Genomic DNA, 22,894 nt, shown 5'->3' with positions numbered 1-22,894 from the left:
CTTCCTTGCTGGACCACCTGCCCTTACTTAAGAGTACAAAACATCTTGTATCTGTCTATTTCAAGTACTTGTGTCATCGCAGTCCCAGGTCTTTTTTATCCAACCACTTTTGTATTGTTATGCCTCCTCATTTTCCTGAGCAAAACATATTGCTTCATTCTTCAAAACAAGAGATTCTGCAGATGCTGAAAATCCAGAGCAATACACACAAAATGCTGGATGAGCTCAGCAAGTCAGGCAGATTCTACGCAGAGAAATAAGCAGTTAACGTTCATGACTGAAGGGATTTGCCACAAAATGTCGACAGTTTATTCCTTTCCATAGATGCTGCTTGACCTGCTGAGCTCCTCCAGCATTTTTGTGTGTGTGTTGCTTCATTTTCTTTTCTATTATGGCTCATCTGCCTGGCAAATTATGCTCAGTTCAACAAATTATTTCTCCAAATGAAATCTGTTACCATCCTTCTCATTTTTTCTTACTGTGTTTGTGGTTATCATTATCAGATTTAGCATTGCTCGTTATATTGATCCAGTTTTGGATATATCTGAAATAGAAGTGCCCCATTGCTGAATTTATTTTTGTCAAGTTTGAGAATAAAAATTCCTCAAAAATGCAGAGTTAATTAATTTTACATCTTTGTTGTCATCATCCTTGCACCAACTTCCTTCCCATGGGCTTGAGGTTAAATGGCTGGCCAGCATGAAGTAATGGGCTGGGACCAGCCTTCTGCATTTTGCTCATTTTGTAGATGTCAAATACACTAGATGCCATAATTTCCAGGCCATTCAGGAAAGGGGGAGGGTTTCTAAAGATGGGGTGCCCACCCCCCCATTATATTTACACTTTACCATTGCAATGCTCTGGGTAGCACTGAATTTCAAATTCAAACAATGGTATCTAGTCTACAGTCCCATTGATGAAGACAGTGCCCAATACACACACAGACCAAGGAGGCCAGCAAGTACTTGACATTAAGGCATGCCCTCACAAATGGTCTTGAAACTTATGATGTGCATATACAGTATCTTCTCCAGAAGAAATCCCAATGATGCAGAAACTGAAACCCTGCCCCCACACCACTTCCACAGCCAGTCATTCATCTGTACTATCATGTTATTCCTGCCCTGACTGACACATGGCATTGGGAGTAATCCAGAAATTACTATCTTGGAGATCCAGCACTTCAACCTCTTCCCTAACTCCATACACTCACTGCACAGAACATCTTGCTCCTTTCTACCTATGTCACTGGTGCCAATGTGCACCACAACCTTTGGCTACTCATCCTCCCTCTTGAGAATCTCTGCAGCTGTTCTGGGACACTGTGGACCCTAGCACCTGGGAGGCAACACACCAACCTGGCGTTGTTATTGTGGCCACAGAATCTCTTGTCCGTCACTCTAACGAATGAGTCTCATCACTATCACTCTGCCTAACCTTACCCTCCCTTCTGAACCTCAGAGAAGGTCACAGTGCCATTGACCTAACTCCTGTTAACCCCCCACCCCACAGCAATTTCCAAAGGGGTATACTCGTTGCTGAGGGGAATGGCTACGAGGTACCCTGCACTAACTGCTTACTCCCTTTATGTGTCCTGGTGATCACCTACCTACTATCTGAGGCCTACACTCAGGGTGTGACTACCTCAGAAAAAGTCTCATCTATGAGGTTTTCAGCCTCCTGGGTGGTCCTGAGTACATCCAGCTCCAGCTCCAGTCCCTTGGCCTTGTCAGTCAGGAGCTGCAGTTGATTGCAACTTCTGCAGATGTAGTCATCAGGGAGACTGTCAGGTACCTCAAATTCCCACATCTCACAGGATAAACACTCCACTGCCTGAATTATCATCCTGCCTATATTTGCTATAACTCTAACTTCTGAAGCTTAAGTTCTAGCCTCTGCCTGTTCTTTACTAAACCTGTTGAGTCAAACGCTGACCATTTTAACACTGTCCACTCCAACAATGGCCAGTCCATTTACACCTCGCTTCTTTTTATTGGCCTCTGCCAAGTGCCTAAGAGATTGTTGTGATTGCAGCCTGCCGTAAGTTCTGAAAGGCCAGGAATTCTGTTTATACCTCATGCTGCCTCATCAACAAATGATTTTTCATAATGAATGTAGCCCGTAGAAAGTCCTAACAGGCCCCAGTCGCTTTTTCAACCTGGTCCATGAAGTCACAAGGAACTGTTTCTAATTCACTTTGCAATATCCCACTGCATAGACAAGTCCTGACAGGCCTGAGTCGCTTTTTAAACCGAGTGCAAAGTCCGCAAGGAACCGTCTCCAACTCACTTGCGATCTTCTACTGCACAAACAAATCCTGACAGGCTCCAGTCATTTTTTAAATTTGGCGCCTGAAGTCCACAAGGAACTGTCACAAACTCCCTTTGCATAAGTCCCTTTGCGCAGACTTGTAACACATTTAAGTTACATTTATCAATTTGCCCACACCCATTCTTGTATCTCTGTCACAAAAAGCTGGCAACAATCATTTAATCTTATGTGCAGTTTCATCCTCTTTAAATTTGAAGGCATAGAGTTTAATGAAGAAGTTTCCATGTTGTATAACTCTATGATTCTAAGTGTGCTTTAGAGCTGCTGCCTCATGGACAGAAATGTGCCAAGATCTTGCAATCAGTAAATGGGATTTAAAAAGATGTCTGATGAGTGGTGTTAATACAGTGGGCTGAGAGATGCTCTTCCGTGCTGTGTGACTATCACTATGTGCAAGGTATCTGAATCTTCTAGACTCTGATAAGTCAAAATGCTGAAACTTAGAGTTGCAAAATTTTTGAGGTACATTTCTTTACAATATACACAACTTACACACAATCAATGTGGACCAAAATGAAATATGATACCAATGCAGTTCAATTTACAATCCTAAAGAAAGTAAACAAATTTACATTTATCCATTCAGTGGCCACTTTATTATGTACAGGAGTGAAACCTGGTGTGTTCTTCTGACGCTAATGCCAAGCCACTTCAAGATGCAATTGGTTGTGCATTCAGAGATGCTCTTTTACACACCACTATTGTAATATGTGGTTGTTTCAGTTACTGTCACCTTGATGTCAGCTTGAACCAGTTAGGACGTTCTCCTCTGTCCTCCCTCATTAACAAAGTGCTTTCAGTCATATTTCAACTGCCACTCTGTAAACTCCAGATTCTGGAGATTACAGTGCATGAAAATCCCGGAAGATCAGCAGCTTCCGAGATACTCAAACCTCACCATCTGGCACCAGCAATCATGTAACAGTCAAAGTCACTAAGATTGAATTTCTTCCCTATTTTACTATTTGGTCTGAACAACAAGTGAACCTCTAGACTATGTCTTTGTGCTTTTGTACTGTAACCTCCTCACCAGGTTCATATGCAAACTTGGCTTATTAGCTGGCTTTGCTAACAGCCATGTGACTTAGTGATGAGAAGACCACCGTTCATAAACAATATATGACTCAGGTTGGTATGATTTGGGGTTCAACCAAACGGGAACACTGTGATCAATGGAAAATAATACAGTCGACGATTTGGACCGAAACCCTTAGGCAGGACTACACAAAACGTCAACTGTACTCTCTTCCTAGATGCTGTCTGGCCTGCTGAGTTCTTCCCAGCATTTAGTGCATGTCGCTTGGATTTCCAGCATCTGCAGATGTTCTCTTGTTTGGGAATGTTGTGATGTTCCGATTACAGATTGAACACCAGAGCTTCTTATCTCTAGTTTTTTATCACTATAACATTCTACCAGCAGGACACACTACTTCTGCAGAAACTGTTAATATGAAACATCAATAAGACAGCAGTAGAAATCTTAAGCAGGGCGTTACAGTACTTTGAGTTGGTGTCACATGATTGGCTGACTAGATATTTGCATTTACAAGCAGGTGTACAGGCGTTTCTCATAAAGTGGCCACTGAATGTATATTCCATGGAATATTACAGGCAATAAAGCATATCTGAGAGTAATCATCATTGCAATATAGGAAATGCACCTGATAAATGGTGTGCTGCATGTTCCCAAAATAAAAATGTACCCAAATAGTCAATTTTATAAATATTAATTGAAGATAGAAATCCAAGAAATCCCTCGTCCTTCTTTGAAGTGATGCTGTGGGTGCTGGAAGAGCAGGCAGAAACTCGTTTTAATGTCTCATCAAAGGATGGCAGTCTGATAGAACAGCATTCCATTAGTACTGCACCAGGATCATTCTATTCATTTCCTTGGAGTGGTTCCTAAGAGTCATACAGCATGCAAACAGGATCTTTGACCCAATTCACCCATGCTGACCAAAATACCCATCCAAGTTAGTCTTATTTGTCGGTGCTTGGCCTGTAACCTTCCTATTCATACGCGTCCAAACATATATGAAAAGTTGTTGTGCCTGTCTCAACTGCTTTCTCTGATAACTCATTCCATATATGTATCACCCTCTGAGTGAAAAAGTTGTCCCAAGTTCCTATAAATCTTTTCCCTCTCATTTTTTATATCTATGTCCTCTAGTTCTTGATCCCCAAATGCTGGGGAATAAAAATCTGAGTGTATTCACCCGATCTACATCTCTCATGATTATATACACCTCTATAAGATCATCTCTCAGTCTCCAATGCTACAAGTCCCAGCCTGTCTGACCTCTCCCTAAACTTCTGTCCCTCAAGTCTGACAAAAACTTCGTAAATTTTTCCTGCACATTTTCCAGTTTAATAACAGGGTGATTAAAACTGAACTCAAAACTTCAAGTGCAGCCTCATCACCATCTTGTATAATCATAACAGGATCTCCCAGCTTCCAAACTCAATTTTATTCCTGCATCCCCAAAACACGTCTATTTATTAACTCTTGTAAACTGCCTTTTAAGTAAGTGCTAAGAAAAAATCGAAAGAGGAGTTGAACACATGAGAGAGTTGATGCACATTGGCTGTCTGTGGTGGAAGGAATGCACATTCAAGTAGTTGATGCCGAATTGTGAATAGTATTGAACATTGCAATTGTAAGCCAACATTGACACTTCTGATCAAATAATAGAAGGAAGGTGATTGATGCAGTTGCTGAAGATAGTTGGGCCAGCATAGTACCCCAAGGAATTTTGGCAGAATCAGAAGTGAATCGTGGCCCATCTCATTCCCTCTGAAATAGCTGGCCAAGCCACTCAGGTGCACTTCAACTGCCAGAAGACATAATAAAAAATGGATTGACCATCAGGTATTGACTAGGCATCAAATTCGAGCAATCACAACAGTATATATCTTTGCGTGAGCTATGACTTCAACCATTGGAGTATGTTTCCTTTGATACCCATTTACCTTTATTTTACCAGGATAATCTGAGGCCACACTTTGCCAGAGGTCAAAGGCAGTCACTCTCCAGTCATGCCAAGTGAGCAAATGGAATATACTCTCTGAGAAAGTAGTGAAAATAAAGTTGTTGGCAGCATTTATGAAATGACTAAATATTGCCCAGGCATAGAAGGCTATGAAAATGGGATTAATTATACAATTGTCCACAATGTCCTCAATTTCATCATGGATATGGTGGTCTTTATGGCCTGTTCATATATGACTATGACTCTGAAGGTTCTGCTTGACTTATTGTCCACCTCCCTGATTTTCTTCATTAAAAAGGTTATTGTTATTTTTCCTAGGTAATTTTCCCCCAGATTGTAAGTCTGTGCATCTGACCCCAAAATATCTGATAATAGCAACAATTTTTCTCTGCAAATCTGCCACAACTTGTTAATATTGATTGAGAGAGACGAATGAAGATTCTAATTTTAATATGAAAGGAGTGAAAACAGTTGAAGATTAAAGAGCAAGAAAATGAAGGAAATCATCTCTGTAATGAATAATAACTCAGGAGGCTGTGAGATAACAATGGGAGCTTGATATAAACATGTATTCCTTTTGAACACAGAACACACGTGATGCCAACTGCTATTAAAATGACAACAAACATGTCAAAATCAACTTTCTTCAACTATCATAGTATAATTCCTTTATTTTATGAAAATGTATTCTGTGTGACACAAAAAATGGCTGAGTACTTTTGATTTCTTCAAAATGGAATTTCTGTTTGAATTTGTTAGTTGAATCCATTTTGAAAGCATCAAAGGATTTATGTAAATATTATATTAAAATGAGTTATTATGATTTTGCTCAGCTGCGATTTTGAAAAGAATATTAAGTTTTGTCTTGTAAATTCCAGAGTTGAGTGAGAATGGATGTTATGTGGTGCAATACTGCCATCTATTGCTTAGGATTGACAACAAAATCCACCAATGCCTCCACAACCTTCACCTGAGATGCGTTTTATATTAACACTTCAATCTTGACATCAACCTCATTGTCTATTGAGTAGCAGTGATTTCCGTCTCTTTGTATACATCAGAGATGTAGATAACTACTTTTAAGCACTGGTGAGGCATGACCAATGCTATCCTTGGAAAATCTTGCGGAGTTCCAGGTACACCAATGTCAATGACCTATTCAAGGCTCACAGATCTGGCATCAAGACTCCCAAGCCATGTACTCTTCTCCGATCTTTACACTGCAAGAAGTTTCCCAAAGGACAGAGATAATGCTTCAAGGAAGTGTTCTAGACCTCCTGAGAAAATGTATCATCTTCATTGACTCATGGGATTCACTGTCTTATCTGCTTAAACTGGCAAAGAAACATTCAAGAAGGGATTAAGCACCTTGTGGCTCTCAGGCGGAAGCATGGAGAGGTGAAGCATAAGCTGCTAAAAGGAGTATGCAGGAATCCCATCAAGCCATCTATCTATCTACTTCCTCAAACTCTATCTGTCCCTCCTGTGACAGCATCTGCAGGTCTGGTGTAGGATCTTAAAACCTACAGAAGTAAGATGAAGGAAATTTTCCTCAAAGGAGATTACATATCACATAGTTAGCTAGATATACAAAGGGTGCATGCAAAGATTTCATGATAGCATTCTTTTGCCAATATTAATAAAACCAATACATTCATTTATCACTGGCACATACATCTTTCTAATTTAGATTAATCTATTCACTTTAAAAAATGTATCCTACAAAGTTCTGAGCTTATCAAGGCTGTGGATCTGGCTTGGAAATTGTGAACCCTGTTCCGGTTTCTGTATTAACCTGGTTGCCAGAGAGAATTAACTTGGCCAATAGGAAATGAACAGTGGCAATTTGAACAGGAACAGCACCAATATCCTGTTCTGGCCCAACCATGGAGATACCCTGGGCAATAAAGCACACAAGTGTTTCTACCATCTCAGAAGGCTAAAAAAATTTGGCACCTCACAATTTTTTCAGATGCACCACAGATAGCATCCTATCTGGAAGAGTCACAGCTTTATATGACAGCTGGTCTGCCTGAGAATAAGAAACTGAAGAGTATTGTGGATACAGTTCAGCACATCATGAAAAACAGCCTCACCTCAATGGATTTTGTCTACACCTCTTGCTAACTTGGTAAAGTAGCCAGCATAATCAAACACTTCAAGCATCCTGGACATTTTCTCTTCTTCCTCATCCTATTTGGCAGAAGATACTAAAACCTGAAAGCATGTACCACCAGGCTCCAGGACAACTTCTATCCCACTGTTAAAAGACTACTGAATGGTTCCCTTCTATGGTAGGAAGACTCTTGACCTCACAATCTACGTTGTCATAGCCTTGCACCTTGTCTACCTGTACAGCTTTTTCTCTATAATATATCATACTGTGCATTTTGTTATTGCTTTTTCATGCTTTTCCCTTGTATTACCTCAATGTACTGATGTGATGAAATGAACTGTATGGATGACATGCAAAACAAAATTTTTCATTCTATCTTGATGCATGTGATAATAATAGCAATTACAATTTAATGGCTAGCATTATTCAAAAATCTTTATGTCCTTCATAGATCTGACCCTCAATGTGTATATGCAATTTCTGCTCAATCTAGGATTTCGTAAACTTTATTCCATGTAAAGTTACAAAGCAATTTGTGACAATCTAATGGGAAACAAAATCCACTGTGATAACTCATTGCAGTTTTCAATCCTTTTGATCTAGCAGGATGGATAAGGCTTTTAAACATGAGAGTCAATGTTTACAAAGCAGCTGGACAATTGACTTTTCTTCTAATGAAAGCGAAGAACTAACTGGAGATGTAACAACACTATGCCTAACACATAGCACAAATGTATGCGCAGCTAAAATTCAAACACAAAAGTTAAAAATTGATTCTCAATCTTCACCTTCGATCTGGAAGGAAGTACATTTTTACATAAGGATTCCTGGGCCGGCCATCCCCGCGGGAAGGAAGCTCTGTGGCTTGTAACACATTAACTATCAGCTGGTGGCCTACTTTATCATACCAGAGTTTCACCTGTGAAAACAATGCATTTTATGAAGTCTATGCATCATGTGGAAACCTCATTGTTTAAAAAAATTACATAGGAAAATATTAGACTTTCAGTACATCTTATATTCTTGCAGTTGTGTCAATAATGCAGGCACTAAGATATTAGTTGCCATTCTTTCAAATGTTATTCTCGCTAGATTATTAATTATTTTTAATAATTGTCCAGTTGCAGGTTTTTAAAGATGTAAGGACCCATGCATCCCTATTTACTTGAGTAGAAATGTCAATTCCAAATCATCTTCTATTAACAGGATTTGCAAATTACCTGATATTAGTATGAATATTATCTGGGCTCCATTAATTAATCATGATCAGCCATCAAATGGCTACATCTTGACATTAAGCTGTGGGGCACTAGCCTAGGATGGCTTCAGATACTTATATAGAATGGCATACAAACAGATTTTAATTTGACAAAGGATCTGCTATGTCCTATGAGGGTCACGTTTTATCTCCTCTTCCTCTCTAAGGTGTTGCCTCTTTTTGAGGTACCAACCATTTGCAGCAATATCACCCTAAATGGGTGATTTTCATCTCTAAGCCAGTTTGGTAATTATTGGTGCATTTTAAAATCTAATTTCCAGTTCTGGTTTCCTCTGACTGACCTATGGAGAGACTATTTTAAGTGGTGAGCTTTCATCAGAACTTTCCATTTACAATGAAGGGCCAACAACCTGCTGCTTTAATTGTTTTTTTCTCTCTCTACAGATGCTGCCTAATCTGCTGAGTTTTTTTTTATAGCAATTTCTGTTTTGATTTAAAAGTTTTAGCAGCTCTTTTTGCATTCAGACCATGGAGAGACTTTCTAACCCTGGTAAGGAGACAGAACTCTGGAGCAGAACCTTCTGCTGATCCATTGACTTCATAATCTACTGGAGAAGAAAAATATTATAAACTTTTACCTGAACTGTGACTGAACTCAAACCAACCAGAATTCAGATCAAAGAGCTTTTGTTAATGGCAAATAAGTTGCAGACTAGAATATGTTGAATCAGCAGGTGCTGTCTAATTAAAGGCTTAAAACACCAATCATCTTGATTTAAAAAGGGAAGATGTAGTACCCAAAATATGATACATTGTGGACAAACCAGTCCATTCATTTGAAGAATTATTGCAAAGGAGAGCTACATGTTAACCAATTTACATTTTAAAAAAATGATTTATTTGCTTGAAAGTATGCTTTAATTTGTAATTGTATTTATCTGCTTAATATTAACATTTAATAGCTTTTGAATGTTGATGTTTACCCAGCTTTGACCAGAATTTTATCAGCTGCTTTAAAGGTTTATTTTGGCCCCCATGTAATAATATTTGAAAAAAGATGAAGCATGAAGTACCTAGTCATTTTGGATTTGATAGCTTTGGGCATTCATATGAGCCAAATTCAGAAAAGTTCCAGAAAAGGGCGAGTCTCAGTTTATTGCCTATGTCAAAAGTAAATGTGGGCAGCTCACCAGAAGCATCATGTTCCATCTTGATTATTCTCCATTATGCTGTCTCTTTATTCTACTGTCTTAACTTGGCCTGCTCTTTCTATTGCTTTGTGTGTGTGTGTGTGTGTGTGTGCGTGTGTGTGTGCGTGTGTGTGCGCACACACGCGCGCCTGTGGTTGTGTGAGTTGTTTGTATGTGTTTCTGGATCTGGACCAACTCCTTTAACGTTTATAACTTTGTAAATTATTTTTCTCCCCAAACCCTGCTTGTAGGACAGGAGGACAAAACCATCTAAGGAAAATTTGGATGTAACAAATCAGTCATGAAAGCATAAAAATCATAAAAAAATCAAAAAATGAAATCAAATCATAAAGAAAATTAACTGCCTTACTAACAAAACAAAGAGAAAAGTTAGAGGAAAGGACCATCAAAGAATCAGCAAGTTAAACTCTCAGCCAATCACATGGAAATGCTATCAGACTCCTGAATACCCGAAGCCTGGAGTGACACCTTGCCCTACTGTCCTGTTTATTATTTATTGTAATGCCTGCGCTGTTTTTGTGCACTTTATGCAGTCCAGTGCAAGTCTGTAGTCTAGTGTAGCTTTCTCTGTGTTGTTTTTTTTTATTATTACGTAGTTTGGTCTAGTTTTTTTGTACTGTGTCATGTAACACCATGGTCCTGAAAAATGTTGTCTCATTTTTACTATGCACTGTACCAGCAGTTATGGTCGAAATGACAATAAAAGTTGACTTGACTTGACTTGAAATGGACAATGTATGAAACAATTACTTAATGACCAGCAAGTTCGTTAGTGGATGTCTGGTTCACTAAATTGTGACAACGGAAACTAAAACACTTTCCTTCTCCATTTTGTTCTGACTCAATGCTTGCTGCAAGATCTACCACTGGATATTAGATAGATAGATAGATAGATAGATAGATAGATACTTTATTCATCCCCATGGGATGAATAACATTATACAATGCATTGAATGGGAAACAAACTCAACAAATCCCAAGTAAACATAGGCTTTTTTTCTCCTTTCACCACTGCTCCGTGAGAAAGTGAAATAACCCTTAGTTATAATTCTGTGCAGAAATATTTCTATGATTTAAGTCACAGATTTGCCAGATAACCAGAATCTCTGCAATATCATGGTTGTCTCATTTTTTAACTGCATTGCATTTGTGGTTTCTAAATGACAATAAACTGAATCTGAATCTGAATTCCATGACACAGTCAACTTAATACCTTTGCCTGGAAGAGTGAGAAGGCTTGCTCTGAATTTATCTTCCTGAGTTGTACTTATTTACTGATTTAGAGATACAGCAGGGAACAGGCTCTTCTGACCCAATGAGCCACGCAACCTAGCAGCACACCAATTTAACACTAGCCTAATCACAGGACAATTTATGATGATGAATTAACCTATTAACCAGCACTCAAAGGAAACTCAAATGGTCACAGGGAGAAACTCCTTACAGACAGTGGCAGAATTTAACTTTAAACTCTGATGCTCCGAGCTGGTTATCGTGTTACGCTAACCACTACGTTACTGTTGCACCCAATTGGAATGGAAATGGATTAAGAATGAAAATGTAGGTAAGTGAGTAAATTACACAGGCATTGTGAATTTCCATGGAAATGTATTGAGCAAGTGGGGAGTGCTGTGGGTTAACTTTTGTAATCCCTCTGTACTTTTCATTTTGTATTGAACAATATTAACACAAATAGCATTCAACATTATTAAAAACAAAGGTAAAATCAACATGCAGTAACAACTTCCCAACCACTGGCCACTTATCTATTGAATCTTTGATCCTATTAGGTTATTTATTTGTTATTCAATGAATGTGTTGTTTTCTTAGAAGCTCACATGGTGATGTTCCATCTTCAAACTATTTCCCTTTTTGCTCTCGTTTCAAGACAAGATCCCAGCTATGTACTAGTTTATTCTTTGAAATTACATTATTCCATATTATCCTAAATACTAAATAGACCAATAAACTGAGGAAGTTCAATATTGCATTTTCGTATGCTTGTACATGGATGAATAGTCATCCACAATTACACCTAATTTTATAAAGATAGCCAACATCAACATCTATTTTCCTAGGATTTAGCAACCATCCACTCTGCTTATTTGGGTTATCTGTTTCAGTAAATAACTTAATATTGATCACAAATATTAACCAAATACTGAAGAAAATAAATTAGAAAATTGTCAACTAGATTTCTTTTGTTTAGGCATTAGGTGAAAAGAAAACAGAATCAAAATCAAAAAATTATGAGTCTTCAATGGGGGCCAGTTGTATGTTCCACTCAAGTGACTGCTATCTAATGACAAGGTGGTAAAGCTTTTCCTCACATTTAACAGTTTCATTTGTCAAAGCTTAACTTATTTATATAATTCATACTCATTTTAAATATTAATTAAAACTATTAAAACTAATTCTCAATGTGTGTGTTACTTCTATTGTTTTACTCACTGAAAGCTGTCCAGGTAGGACCTGAGGGGCATCTTTCAAAGCTCCTGGGCTGGTTGGAGAAATGACTGAAATACAGGGGCGCTCCATCTTCTGTGATTCAAAGGAACTTGAACCTGGTAAGATAACATTTACTCAAAATGCTTCTATTTATGCAGAAGCTTGGCATACCTTAATTATTATAATACAAATGCAAATATAAATGTCTAATAGCCATCAAAAATCATACAACACAGAAGCAGGCCCACCAAATAGAGTCCCACACTAAATCAACATGGAAACAGGCCCTTTGGCAGTCGTCCATGCCAACCAAGATGCCCATCTGAGCTGGTCCTGTATACCCATATTTGGCCCATATCCCACTAATGTAAATACCCATTTACATTAATCCCACTTTTTGTTATTCTCCTAACATTCTCATCAATTCCTCTCAGATTCTGCCGTTTATCTACACAAGGCTGTTATGGTAGGTGATTTCAACTTCCTACATACTGACTAGGGCTCCCATACTGTAAAAGGACTAGATTGGATAGAGTCTGTCAAATGTATTCAGGATAGCTTCCTTAGTCAGTACAAAGAAGTCCCAATGAGAGAGTGCATGATACTTGATGTCTTATTAGGGAATGACATAGAGCAGGTGACAGAAGTTTGTGTAGGAAAACACTTTGCATCTAGTAATCATAATGCCATTATGTTCAAAGTAAATATGGAAAAAAAGACAGGTCTGATCTGCGGGTTGAAATTCTAAATTGGAGGAAGGCCAAATTTAATGACATGAGAAAGGATCTGGCAAATGTGGATTGGGAAAGTGTGTTTTCTGACAAAGGTGTACTCAGTAAGTGGGAAGTCTTCAAAAATGAAATTTTGAGAGTACAAAGCTTGTAGGTGTCTGTAAGAAAAAAAGGTAAAGACAATATGGTTTTCAAGAGATATTGAAGCCCTGATCAAGCAGAAAAAGGAGGTGCATACCAGCTACAGGCAGATAAGAACAAATATATTCTTTGTGGAGTATAAGAAATACAAGAGAACAAAGAAAGAAATTAGGAGCGCTGTAAGAAGGCATGAGGTTGCCCTAGCAGACAAAGGAGAATCTAAATGGATTCAACACATATGTTAAGAGCAAAAGGATTCCAAGGACAAAATTGGTCCTCTGGAAGATCAGAATTGTAATCCACGTGATGAGCCAAAAGAGATGGGGGGAAGATCTTGAATGATTTTTTTCTATCTGTATTTACTTGGGAGACAGACACAGAGTCTATAGAAGTGAGGAAAATCAGCAGTGAGGTTGTGGACCACATCCAGATTTCAGAGCAGGCAGTGTTTAGTGTCTTGAGGCAAATTAGAGTGGATAAATCCCTAGGGCCTAACAAGGTGTTCCCTTGGACCATGTGGGAGGCAAGTGTAGAAATTGCATGACATTAAAATCATCCTTAGTGACAGGTGAGGGACCGGAGGATTGGAGGATAATTAATGTAGGCCTGCTGTTTACAAAAGGTTTTAAAAATAAACCACGTAAGCCTGGCGAGCCTGCAATCAGCAATGGGAAAGTTACTGGAATGTATTCTAAGGGGCTAGATATATGAGTATTTGGATTGACATGGATAGATTAGGTATAGTCAGCATGGTTGTGTTCATGGTAGGTCACATTTAACCAACCTTATAGAGTTTTTCAATGAAGTTACCAGGAAATTTGATGCAGGCAAGGCAATGGATGCAGTCTTCATGGACTTTGCTAAGGCACTGAACAAGGTCACACATGGGAGGTTGGTCAAGAAGGTTCAGCCACTAGGCATTCAAGATGAAGCAGTAAATTTCATAGGACATTGGCTTTGTGGGAGAAGACAGAGAGGGGCTGTTGATGGTTGCTTCTCTGATTGTAGCCCTTGACTAGTGGAGTGCTGCAGGGATTGATGCTGTGGACATTGCTGTCTGTGATCTATATCAATGGTTTGGATGATGATGTGGTTAACTGGATTAACAAATTTGGAGATGACACCAAGATTTGGGGTGTAGTGAACAGCGAGGAAGACTATCATAGCTTGCAGCGGGATCTGGACCAAATGGAAAAATAGACTGAATAATGGCAGATGGAATTTAGTGCAGAAATGTGCGAGGTGTTGCAATTTTCTTACACAGTAGGGATTGAGGAGTGAGGTTGAACAAAGAGATCTGGAAATACAGCTCCATAATTTATTATATGTGGCAGCACAGGTAGGTAGTGTCATAAAGAAAGCTTTTTGTACATTGGCCTTCATAGATCAAAGTATTGAGGACAGGAGATGGAATGTTATGTTGAAGTTGTAGAAGATGCCATTGAGGCCTAATTTGGAGTATTTTGTGCAGTTTTGGTCACTCACCTACAGGAAAGATGTAAATAAGGCTGAAAGAGTACAAAGAAAATTTACAAGGATGTTTGCAGTTTCTGGAGGACCTGAGTTATAAGGAAAGTTTGAACAGGTTAGGAATTTATTCCTAGGAATGTAGAAGATTGAAGGGAGATTTGATAGAGGTGTACAAAACGCTGAGGGATATGGATAGGGTAAATGCAAGCAGGCTTTTTCCACTGAGGGTGGGTGGGTCTACAACTAGAAGTCATGGGTTAAGGGTGAAAGGTGAAAAGCTTAAGGGAAACATGAGGGGAAACTTCCTCACTCAGAGTGTGAAATGAGCTGCCAGCATGTGATGCATGCAAGTTTCAATTTCAACATACAAGATATATTTGAATAGGTACATGGATGGTTGTGGTATGCAGGGCTATAGTCCGAGTGCAGGCCAATGGGAGTAAACAGTTTAACTGGATTGGCATGGACTAAGTGGGCTGAAGGGCCTGTTTTGTGTTTTATTTTTCTGTGACTCCATGACTCTAAGAGGGACAATTTAGTGAATATGCATTATATCAACCCAGAGATATTTGGTATATGGAAAGAAACCAGAGCACCAGGTGGAAACTACACTGTCATAGGTAGAATGTGCAAAGTGCAAACTCCATACAGACAGCATTCAAGCTCAGGATTGAACCTGGATGGCTCTGACACTGTGGAAGACCAGATTCACAAGCTGTGCCATTGTGGTAGTACAGATAATGAACATGAATGTAATTGTGACTACACTCAGTTATATAAACTCATATTGTTAATTTCTTATCAAGAAGTAAAGTCATGATTTTATTCATCCTAAGCTATCCTTCATTTGGAAACAATATTTTTCAGCAGGCCATGACTTATAGTGTGTTACTCAACAATGGTAAATATAGATCACAGATGCTTGCTGAGTTGATGGCTTGGACATAAACCTATTGTTCAAAGCCTAAAATTAAATGCAGCTCTGAAGAACAACAACTCAGCTTCTTTTGTGTGATGAATTTAGGCAGGGACACAAAATAATTAATGGGTACAAGACCACAGTAGAAATGTTGTGCCATGTGGCAAAAATAGTGAAAAGTATATTTTCCAAGATTGTCAATGTGATTATCATTAGAATTAGTCAAAAAAACATGTATTTAATAAATAAATGCAAGATCCTAAATCATTCACAGGTTACACTGGGTGCTTATCCCTTCATTGCAGAATATACATTGGATCCTCACCCCATTTCCTTAGGTCCTACAGAGTCTCTAATCCTTGGCTTCTACCTTTCACCTCAGGAAAAACCAGCTTCTACCCTTTCATTTAGAATATACTGGCCTCTAACCATTAATCTCATGATACAACTGCTTCTACTCCTTCACCTCTGCATACACTGCACCTCTACCCCTTCAGCACAGGATGTACCAGCTTCTACCTTTCACCTCAGAATATACTGGGCCTATATCTTTTTACCTCAGGGTACAATGGGTCCCTACTCCTTCACCTCAGCATACACTGGATCCTACACTTCACCACAGGATCTACCGGCTTCTACCACTTCACTTCAGGATACACTGGGCTTCTACAGTCTAACCTAGGGTGGGGGTACGGGTTGAGATTGCAAAGGGAGCTGAAAAAAGCATGTGATAAGGGTAATGACACAATTGTAATGGGGGACTTCAATATGCAAGGGGATTGGGAAATCAGGTAGGTGTCAGATCACAAGGGAGAATTTGTTGAATGCCTATGGGAAGCCTTTTTAGAGCAGCTTGTGCTTGAGCCTACTCGGGGAAGGCTATCTTAGATTGAGAGTTGTATAATAACCCAGATTTCATGTTATGGAACTTAGTATAAAGGAGCCCTTAGGAGGGAGTGATCACAATATGATTGAATTCATACTGCGATTTGAGAGGGAGAAGCATGTCACATGTATCAGTATCACCGTGGAATAAAGGGAATTACAGAAGCAAGTTAGAGGAGCTTGCTCAGATGGATTAGAGAAGGGTACTGCTGGGGATAATGGCAGAGCACAGATGGCGGAAGCTTCTGGGAATAATTCACAAGGCGCAGGATAGATAAGTCCCACGGAAGAAGAAATTCTCAAATGGCAGGGCTAGGCAGCTGTGGCTGAGAAGGGAAGTTAAGGACTGCATAAAACCTAAGGAAAGGGCATATAAGGTAGCAAAAATGAATGGTAAGTTAGATGATTGGGAAGCTTTTAAAATCCAACAAAAGGCAACTAAGAAAGCTGAAATATGAGGGCTGACTGGCCAATAATATAAAGCAGGATACTAAAAGTTTTTTCAGTTATATAAACAGTAAAAAGAAGGTGAGAGTTGATATTGGACCACTGGAAAATGATGCTGGTGAGTTAGTAATGGAGGACAAAGAAATGGCAGATGAACTTAATGGGTACTTTGCATCAGTCTTCACTGTGGAAGACACTAGCAACGTGCTAGGGGTCCATGAATGTCAGGGTGCAGGAGTGAGTCCCACTGCTAATACAAAGGAAAAAGTGCTAAGTAAACTCAAAGATCTTAAGGTGGATAAGTCACATGGACCAGATGGACTACATCCCAGAGTCCTGGGAGAGGTTATTGAAAAGATAACGGATGCATTGGTCATGATCTTTCAAGAATGATTTGATTCTGGCATGGTCCGAGAGGACTGGAAAATCGCAAGTGTTACTCCACTCTTTAAGCAGGGTGGAAGGCAAAAGAAAGGAAATTATAGGCCAGTTAGCCTAACCTCAGTGGTTGGGAAAATGTTAGAGTCTATTATTAAGGATAAGTTTTTGGGGTACTTGGAGGCTATTGATAAAATAAGTCTAAGTCATCATTGTTTCTGTAAAGGGAAATCTTGCCCGAGGACAAATCTGTTAAGAGTTCTTTGAGAAAGTAACAAGCTGGATGGACAAAGGAGAGGCAGTGGATGTCAGAAGGCATTTGATAAGGTGCTACACATGAGGCTGCTTAACAAGATTAAATCCTGCAGCATTACAGGAAAGATGCCAGTATGGATAGGGGAATGACTGACAGGCAGGAGGCAGCAAGTGTGAATAAAGGGGCCTTTTCTGGTTGGCTGCCAGAGACTAGTGGTGTTTCTCAGGGGTCAGTATTGGGACCGCTGCTTTTCACATTGTTTTTTCAATGATTTAGATAATGGAATTGATGGCTTTGTGGCAAAGTTGGTGGATTATACGAAGATAGGTGGAGGGGTAGGTAGTGCTCAAGAAGCAATGTGATTGTAGCAGGACTAGCAACACAGAATGGGCAAAAAAGTGGCAAATGGAATAGTCCTGGGAAATGTATGATAATGCATTTTGGTAAAAGGAACAATAGTGTGGACTATTATTTAAATAGGGAGAAGGTTCAAATGTCAGAGGTGCAAAGGGACTTAGGAGCCCTCATGCAAGACTCCTAGAAGGTTAGTTTATAGGCTGAGTCTGCGGTAATGTATGCAAATACAATTTTAGCATTTACTTCAAGGGGAATAGAATATAATGTAAGGAGATATTGCTGAAGCTTCATAAGACACTAGTCAGGTTGCACTTGGAGTATTGTCAACAGTTTTGGACCCCATATCTCAGAAAGGATGTGTTATTATTGGAGAGAGTCCCGAGGAGGTTCACAAGGATGATTCTGGAATGAAGGGGTTAACATATGAGCAGTGTTTGGCAGCTTTGGGCCTGTACTCACTGGAATTTAGAAGAATGTGGGGGATTTCATTGAAACCTACCTAATGTTGAAAGGACTAAATAGGGTGGATGTGGAGAGGATGTTTCCTCTGGTGGGGGTATCCAGAGCACAGCCTCAAAATTCAGCGGCAATCTTTCAGAACAGGGGTAAGGAAGAATTATTTTAGCCAGAGAGTAGTGAATCTGTAGAATGCTCTGCCACAGACTATCCTCAGAATATAATGAACCTCTACTCCTTCGCCTCATGATGCACAGGGTCCTTATCCCTTCACCACACGATGTACTGACTTCTACCCCTTCACCTTCACTGTTAGGAAGTTTATAGATAACATCAAAATTAGTGGTTAGTGGACAGTAAAGATTATCTAAGGTTACAACAAGACCTAGATCAGCTGGGAAAGTGGGCCAAGAAATATCAGATGTAATTTAATCCAGAGTAATTGCAAAGTTAATCCAGAGCAAGGCATACCTAGCATATAGCAGGGCTCTGGAGACTGAGTTATAGAATTCCCTGAAAGAGGTGACACAGGTAGACAAGGTGTTGAAGGAGTTATTGGGCACACTTAAGTTCATTGGTCAGGACACTAAATATTACATCAGGTTAGAACTGTACAAAACATCAATGAGACTATACTGCACTATTGTGTGTATTTCCAGTTACCATACTTTAGGTAGGATGTCATTAAGCTGCAATGGGTGCCAAACAGTTATGCAAGGATGTTGTTGGAACTAGAGGGTTAAGTTATAAGGAGAGATGATAGATTGTTTCACCTGAGTGTAAGAGGTAACTTTATGAAGGTCTATGAAATCATCGAAGGCATAGATAAGGTGAATGGCTATAATTGTTTTTCCCAGGGTAGGGAGTCTAAAACTAGAGGACACAGGTTTAAGATATGAGAATAAAGACTTAAAAGAACCTGAAAGGCAAGCCTTTCCACACAGAGGGTAGTGGGCATGTAGAATGAGCTGGCAGATAAGTGGTAGAGAAAGGTACAAATTAAACATTTAAAAGACATTAAGACAGGTACATGGATATGACCAAATACAGGTCAAGTAACTAAATCAAGTAAGTACTTCAGTTGGCACAGATTCATCTTGGGAATCAAGACAGCCCAAATGCCACAAGCACCTGCAAAATTGTAGTACAGCATTCCAGGGCCAGTTCATGCCAGTGGCAAGAGAAGCTCCATTTGAAACTGCTAGTATTCAGCTTTTGAAAATGAAGTTAGTCTAAGGCTTTGCACATGTGATATGCCAAGAGTAATGATTTCCTGACAGATTTGGAGTGCTTAATCTGTTAGTCTAGTCTACTGCTGGACTCCACATAAGGATTGAAGGGATAAGGATTACGAAGAAAGGCAAAATACATCATTAAAATTAATTTGCTGCAACAGTAGTATTGATTCTCTTGACAGGTTTTATTTTTTCATTTAAAATGTTTTTCTTCTCAAACTATTAACTTCTTTCTTTCTCAAATTGATTGAAATTAATGACAATTTCCCAATGCTGATTGTTAGAGGAAATTCAGGGATGGGGCCTCGGCACTCAGTCATCTGCAATCCAGTTGCTGACTTTATCTCATAATTAGATCCCACATCCATTATAGATTACCACCTACACTGGCAGAATGTGGGCTGCAGCTCCAGAATAGGGATGGATACGGGCTGCATATTCATGTGTCTAAGAGTCTCTTAAATGCCTCCAACATCACCCCTGGCAGCGCATTTCAGGCACTCACCGCTCTTTGTGTAAGAAAAACTTGCCCTGGGTGTGTTTCCTTTGAACTTTCTCCTTCTCACCATTAAGATATACATTCTATTTTTAGATATTTTGACCCTGGGGAAAAGATAGCAGCTGTCTACCCTATTTCTGACTCATAATTTTATAAACTTCTATCAGGTCTCCCTTCAGCCTAAGACCTCAGAGAAAACAATCTTAATTTGTCCAGTCCCTCTTTATAACACATGCCATCTAATCCAGGCAGCTTCCTGGAAAACTTCTGAACCCTCTCCATAGCTTTCATGGTATTTTTATAATAGACAATAGTTTTCAAAATCTTATGTCACTACAGCTATACCATCCCAGAATGGTCTGTATCCAGCTGTATTGCTCATTCTGCAGCTCCCACTCAAATTGTCTTAGGTTTTGTGGCCCCGGGACAGCAGTATGGAAGAAGGCATTGGATAATCAGCGACTTTATAATGGAGAAGTGTGATGAGGAAGCTGTGTCCAGGCAGGATTCCTGACACAATATGTCGACAGCCTAACTACAGAAAAGGCTATATTGGATCTAATACTAAGCAATGGACCTGGTGGGTAAGCATTTTGGAAACAGTGACCACAACTCCCTGATCTTTATCATAGTCTTGGACAGAGATAAAAGCAAACGGTGTGGAAAAATATTTAATTGGAGGATGGTGAATTATTGGGCTGAAACTCGGTGGCATAAAGTGTAAACAGATGTACCCAGGGAAATGTACAATGTTGGAACATGTCAGCATTAAGAAAAAGGATGTGCTGGAACTTTCGAAAAACATTAGGGTAGATATGTCCCTGGGGTCAGATCACTATGAGAAGTGTTGCAACTTTTGCAATGATCTTTGCATCCTCACTAGCTATAAGAAAGGCAATAGGGATAATCCTGGGAAATGTAGACTAGTGAGTCTTAAGTCAGTGGGGGGCAAACTATTGGTCACAATTGTTAGAGAGGATTTACGGGTATTTGGAGAAGCTAAGTGATAGTCTGTATGGTTTTGTAAGGAGCAGATTGTGCCTTACAAGCCTGAATGAATTCTTTGGGGAAGTGACAAAATAAATTGATGAAGTTATAGCAGTGGATGTGATGTATATGATTTTAGTAAGGCATTTGACAAGGTTCCCCATGGTAGACTCATTCAGAAAGTCAGAAGGCATGGGATTCAGGGAAACTTGGACACTTGCTCTCTGTAATTTTTATAAGTGACTTGGGTAGGGAAGTGGAAAGATGGGTTAGTAAGTTTGCAGATCACACAAAGGTTGGTGATGTTGAGAATAATGTAGAAGGTTGTCATGGTTTATAATAGGATATTTTAATTGGTCAGCTCATTATAGGAAGGATATGGAAGCTTTAAAGAGGGTGCAAAGGAGATTTACCAGAATGCTGCCTGGATTAGAGAGAATGCCTTATGAGAAAAGGTTAGGCAAGCTAGGTCTTTTCACTTTGGAGTGAAGGAGGATGAGAAGTAACCAGATAGAGGTGTATAAGATTATAAGAGGTATTGATAGAGAGGGCAGCCAGCACATTTTTCCAGGGACAGAAATAGCTAACAAAGAGGGCATAATTTTAAGGTGATTGGAGGAAAATATGGTGGGGGAAGAATGTCAGAAGTAAGTTTTTCTTTGCACAGAGTTGGGGGTACATAGAACGTGCTGTCTGTGATAGTGGTAGAGGAAGATACATTAGGGCTGTTTAAGAGCTGCTTAGATAGGCAAATGGACAAAAGAAAATTGGAGGGCTATGTGTGAGGGAAGGGTTAAATTGATCCTAGAGTAGGATCAATGCTCTTCACAACATCATGGGCCAAAGGGCCAAAACTATGCTGTATTATTCAATATTCTGGGTGAACCATTTTTTAAGGTAATACTCTTTAGTTTTGATTTTTAAATCAACCCTTAGTGCAAAATATCATCTTTGAAATGTTTGGAAAGCTCTCTAAGTTACTGTTACACCAACTATACTACATCACAATCCTCAGCCTAGGAATACATATTTATTTTTAAAAATTTTTTTTTATTAGTTTTTCAAAACATTTTACAAATTAAAAACCCCAAATCCCAATGAGGAGCATTAATACAGTGCAAAATTAAGCATACAATAACAATATGCTACAAAGGAAGAGAATTTAACAAAAAAGCACCTAAATTAAAGACAAGTAAGCTTAGTGTCCTCCCCAAGTCCCACAACACAAGAAAAAAAAACAACTCCAGACCGACCACAACACAGTATAAAGAGTATAGGTCAGGACGGTCAAAATCCCAGACTGTGAATACACTTAGCAACAGAGGATAATAATGCCTACTACCAGAAAAAAAAAAGGGAGCTGAAAGCAAGGGACCGAAAAGAAGAAAAAAAAAGAAAAAAAAAACCCTAGTCAGGAGGAAGGTTATGAAAGTACTTGATAAAAGGTCCCCAGACCTTATGGAACTTTAGATCCGAATTAAGAACTGAATAATGAATTTTTTCGAGGTCCAAGCAGGCCATAATGTCGTTAAGCCATTGCGCATGAGTGGGCAGGGCAACATCTCTCCATCTAAGGAGGATCAAGCGTCTAGCCAGGAGACAGGCAAAGGATAGTATTCGGCATTTGGTCAGACCCAGACATAAATCTGTCTCGCCCCAAAAACCGAACAGAGCAATTAAGGGGTTTGGTTCTAGGTGCTGATTCAGAATACCCGATAATGTAGTGAAGACATCTTTCCAGAATTTCTCCAAGCTAGGACAGAGCCAGTACATATGGATGAGAGAGGCCACGCCCCTCTTGCATTTATCACAGAGCGG

General features: G+C 39.3%; 1 protein-coding gene across 7 annotated transcripts in view; it reads right to left on the bottom strand.

The window, feature by feature from the left end:
- Positions 1 to 22,894, bottom strand: part of rims1a (regulating synaptic membrane exocytosis 1a) — a 549,448-nt gene that overhangs the window by 203,056 nt on the left and 323,498 nt on the right. For all 7 annotated transcript variants that reach the window (XM_073056477.1, XM_073056478.1, XM_073056481.1 and 4 more), the window contains exons 12-13: positions 12,319 to 12,431; positions 8,226 to 8,356 (exon numbers count right to left, since the gene is read on the bottom strand). In XM_073056477.1, coding sequence (XP_072912578.1) covers positions 8,226 to 8,356; positions 12,319 to 12,431 — 244 coding nt within the window. The remainder of the gene's footprint in view (positions 1 to 8,225; positions 8,357 to 12,318; positions 12,432 to 22,894) is intronic.

The sequence above is a fragment of the Hemitrygon akajei genome, chromosome 9 (genome assembly GCF_048418815.1).
Source record: "Hemitrygon akajei chromosome 9, sHemAka1.3, whole genome shotgun sequence".
Lineage (NCBI taxonomy): Eukaryota > Metazoa > Chordata > Chondrichthyes > Myliobatiformes > Dasyatidae > Hemitrygon > Hemitrygon akajei.
The sequence above is the reverse complement of the archived record's forward strand: the minus strand, read 5'-3'. Positions and strand labels throughout refer to the sequence as shown.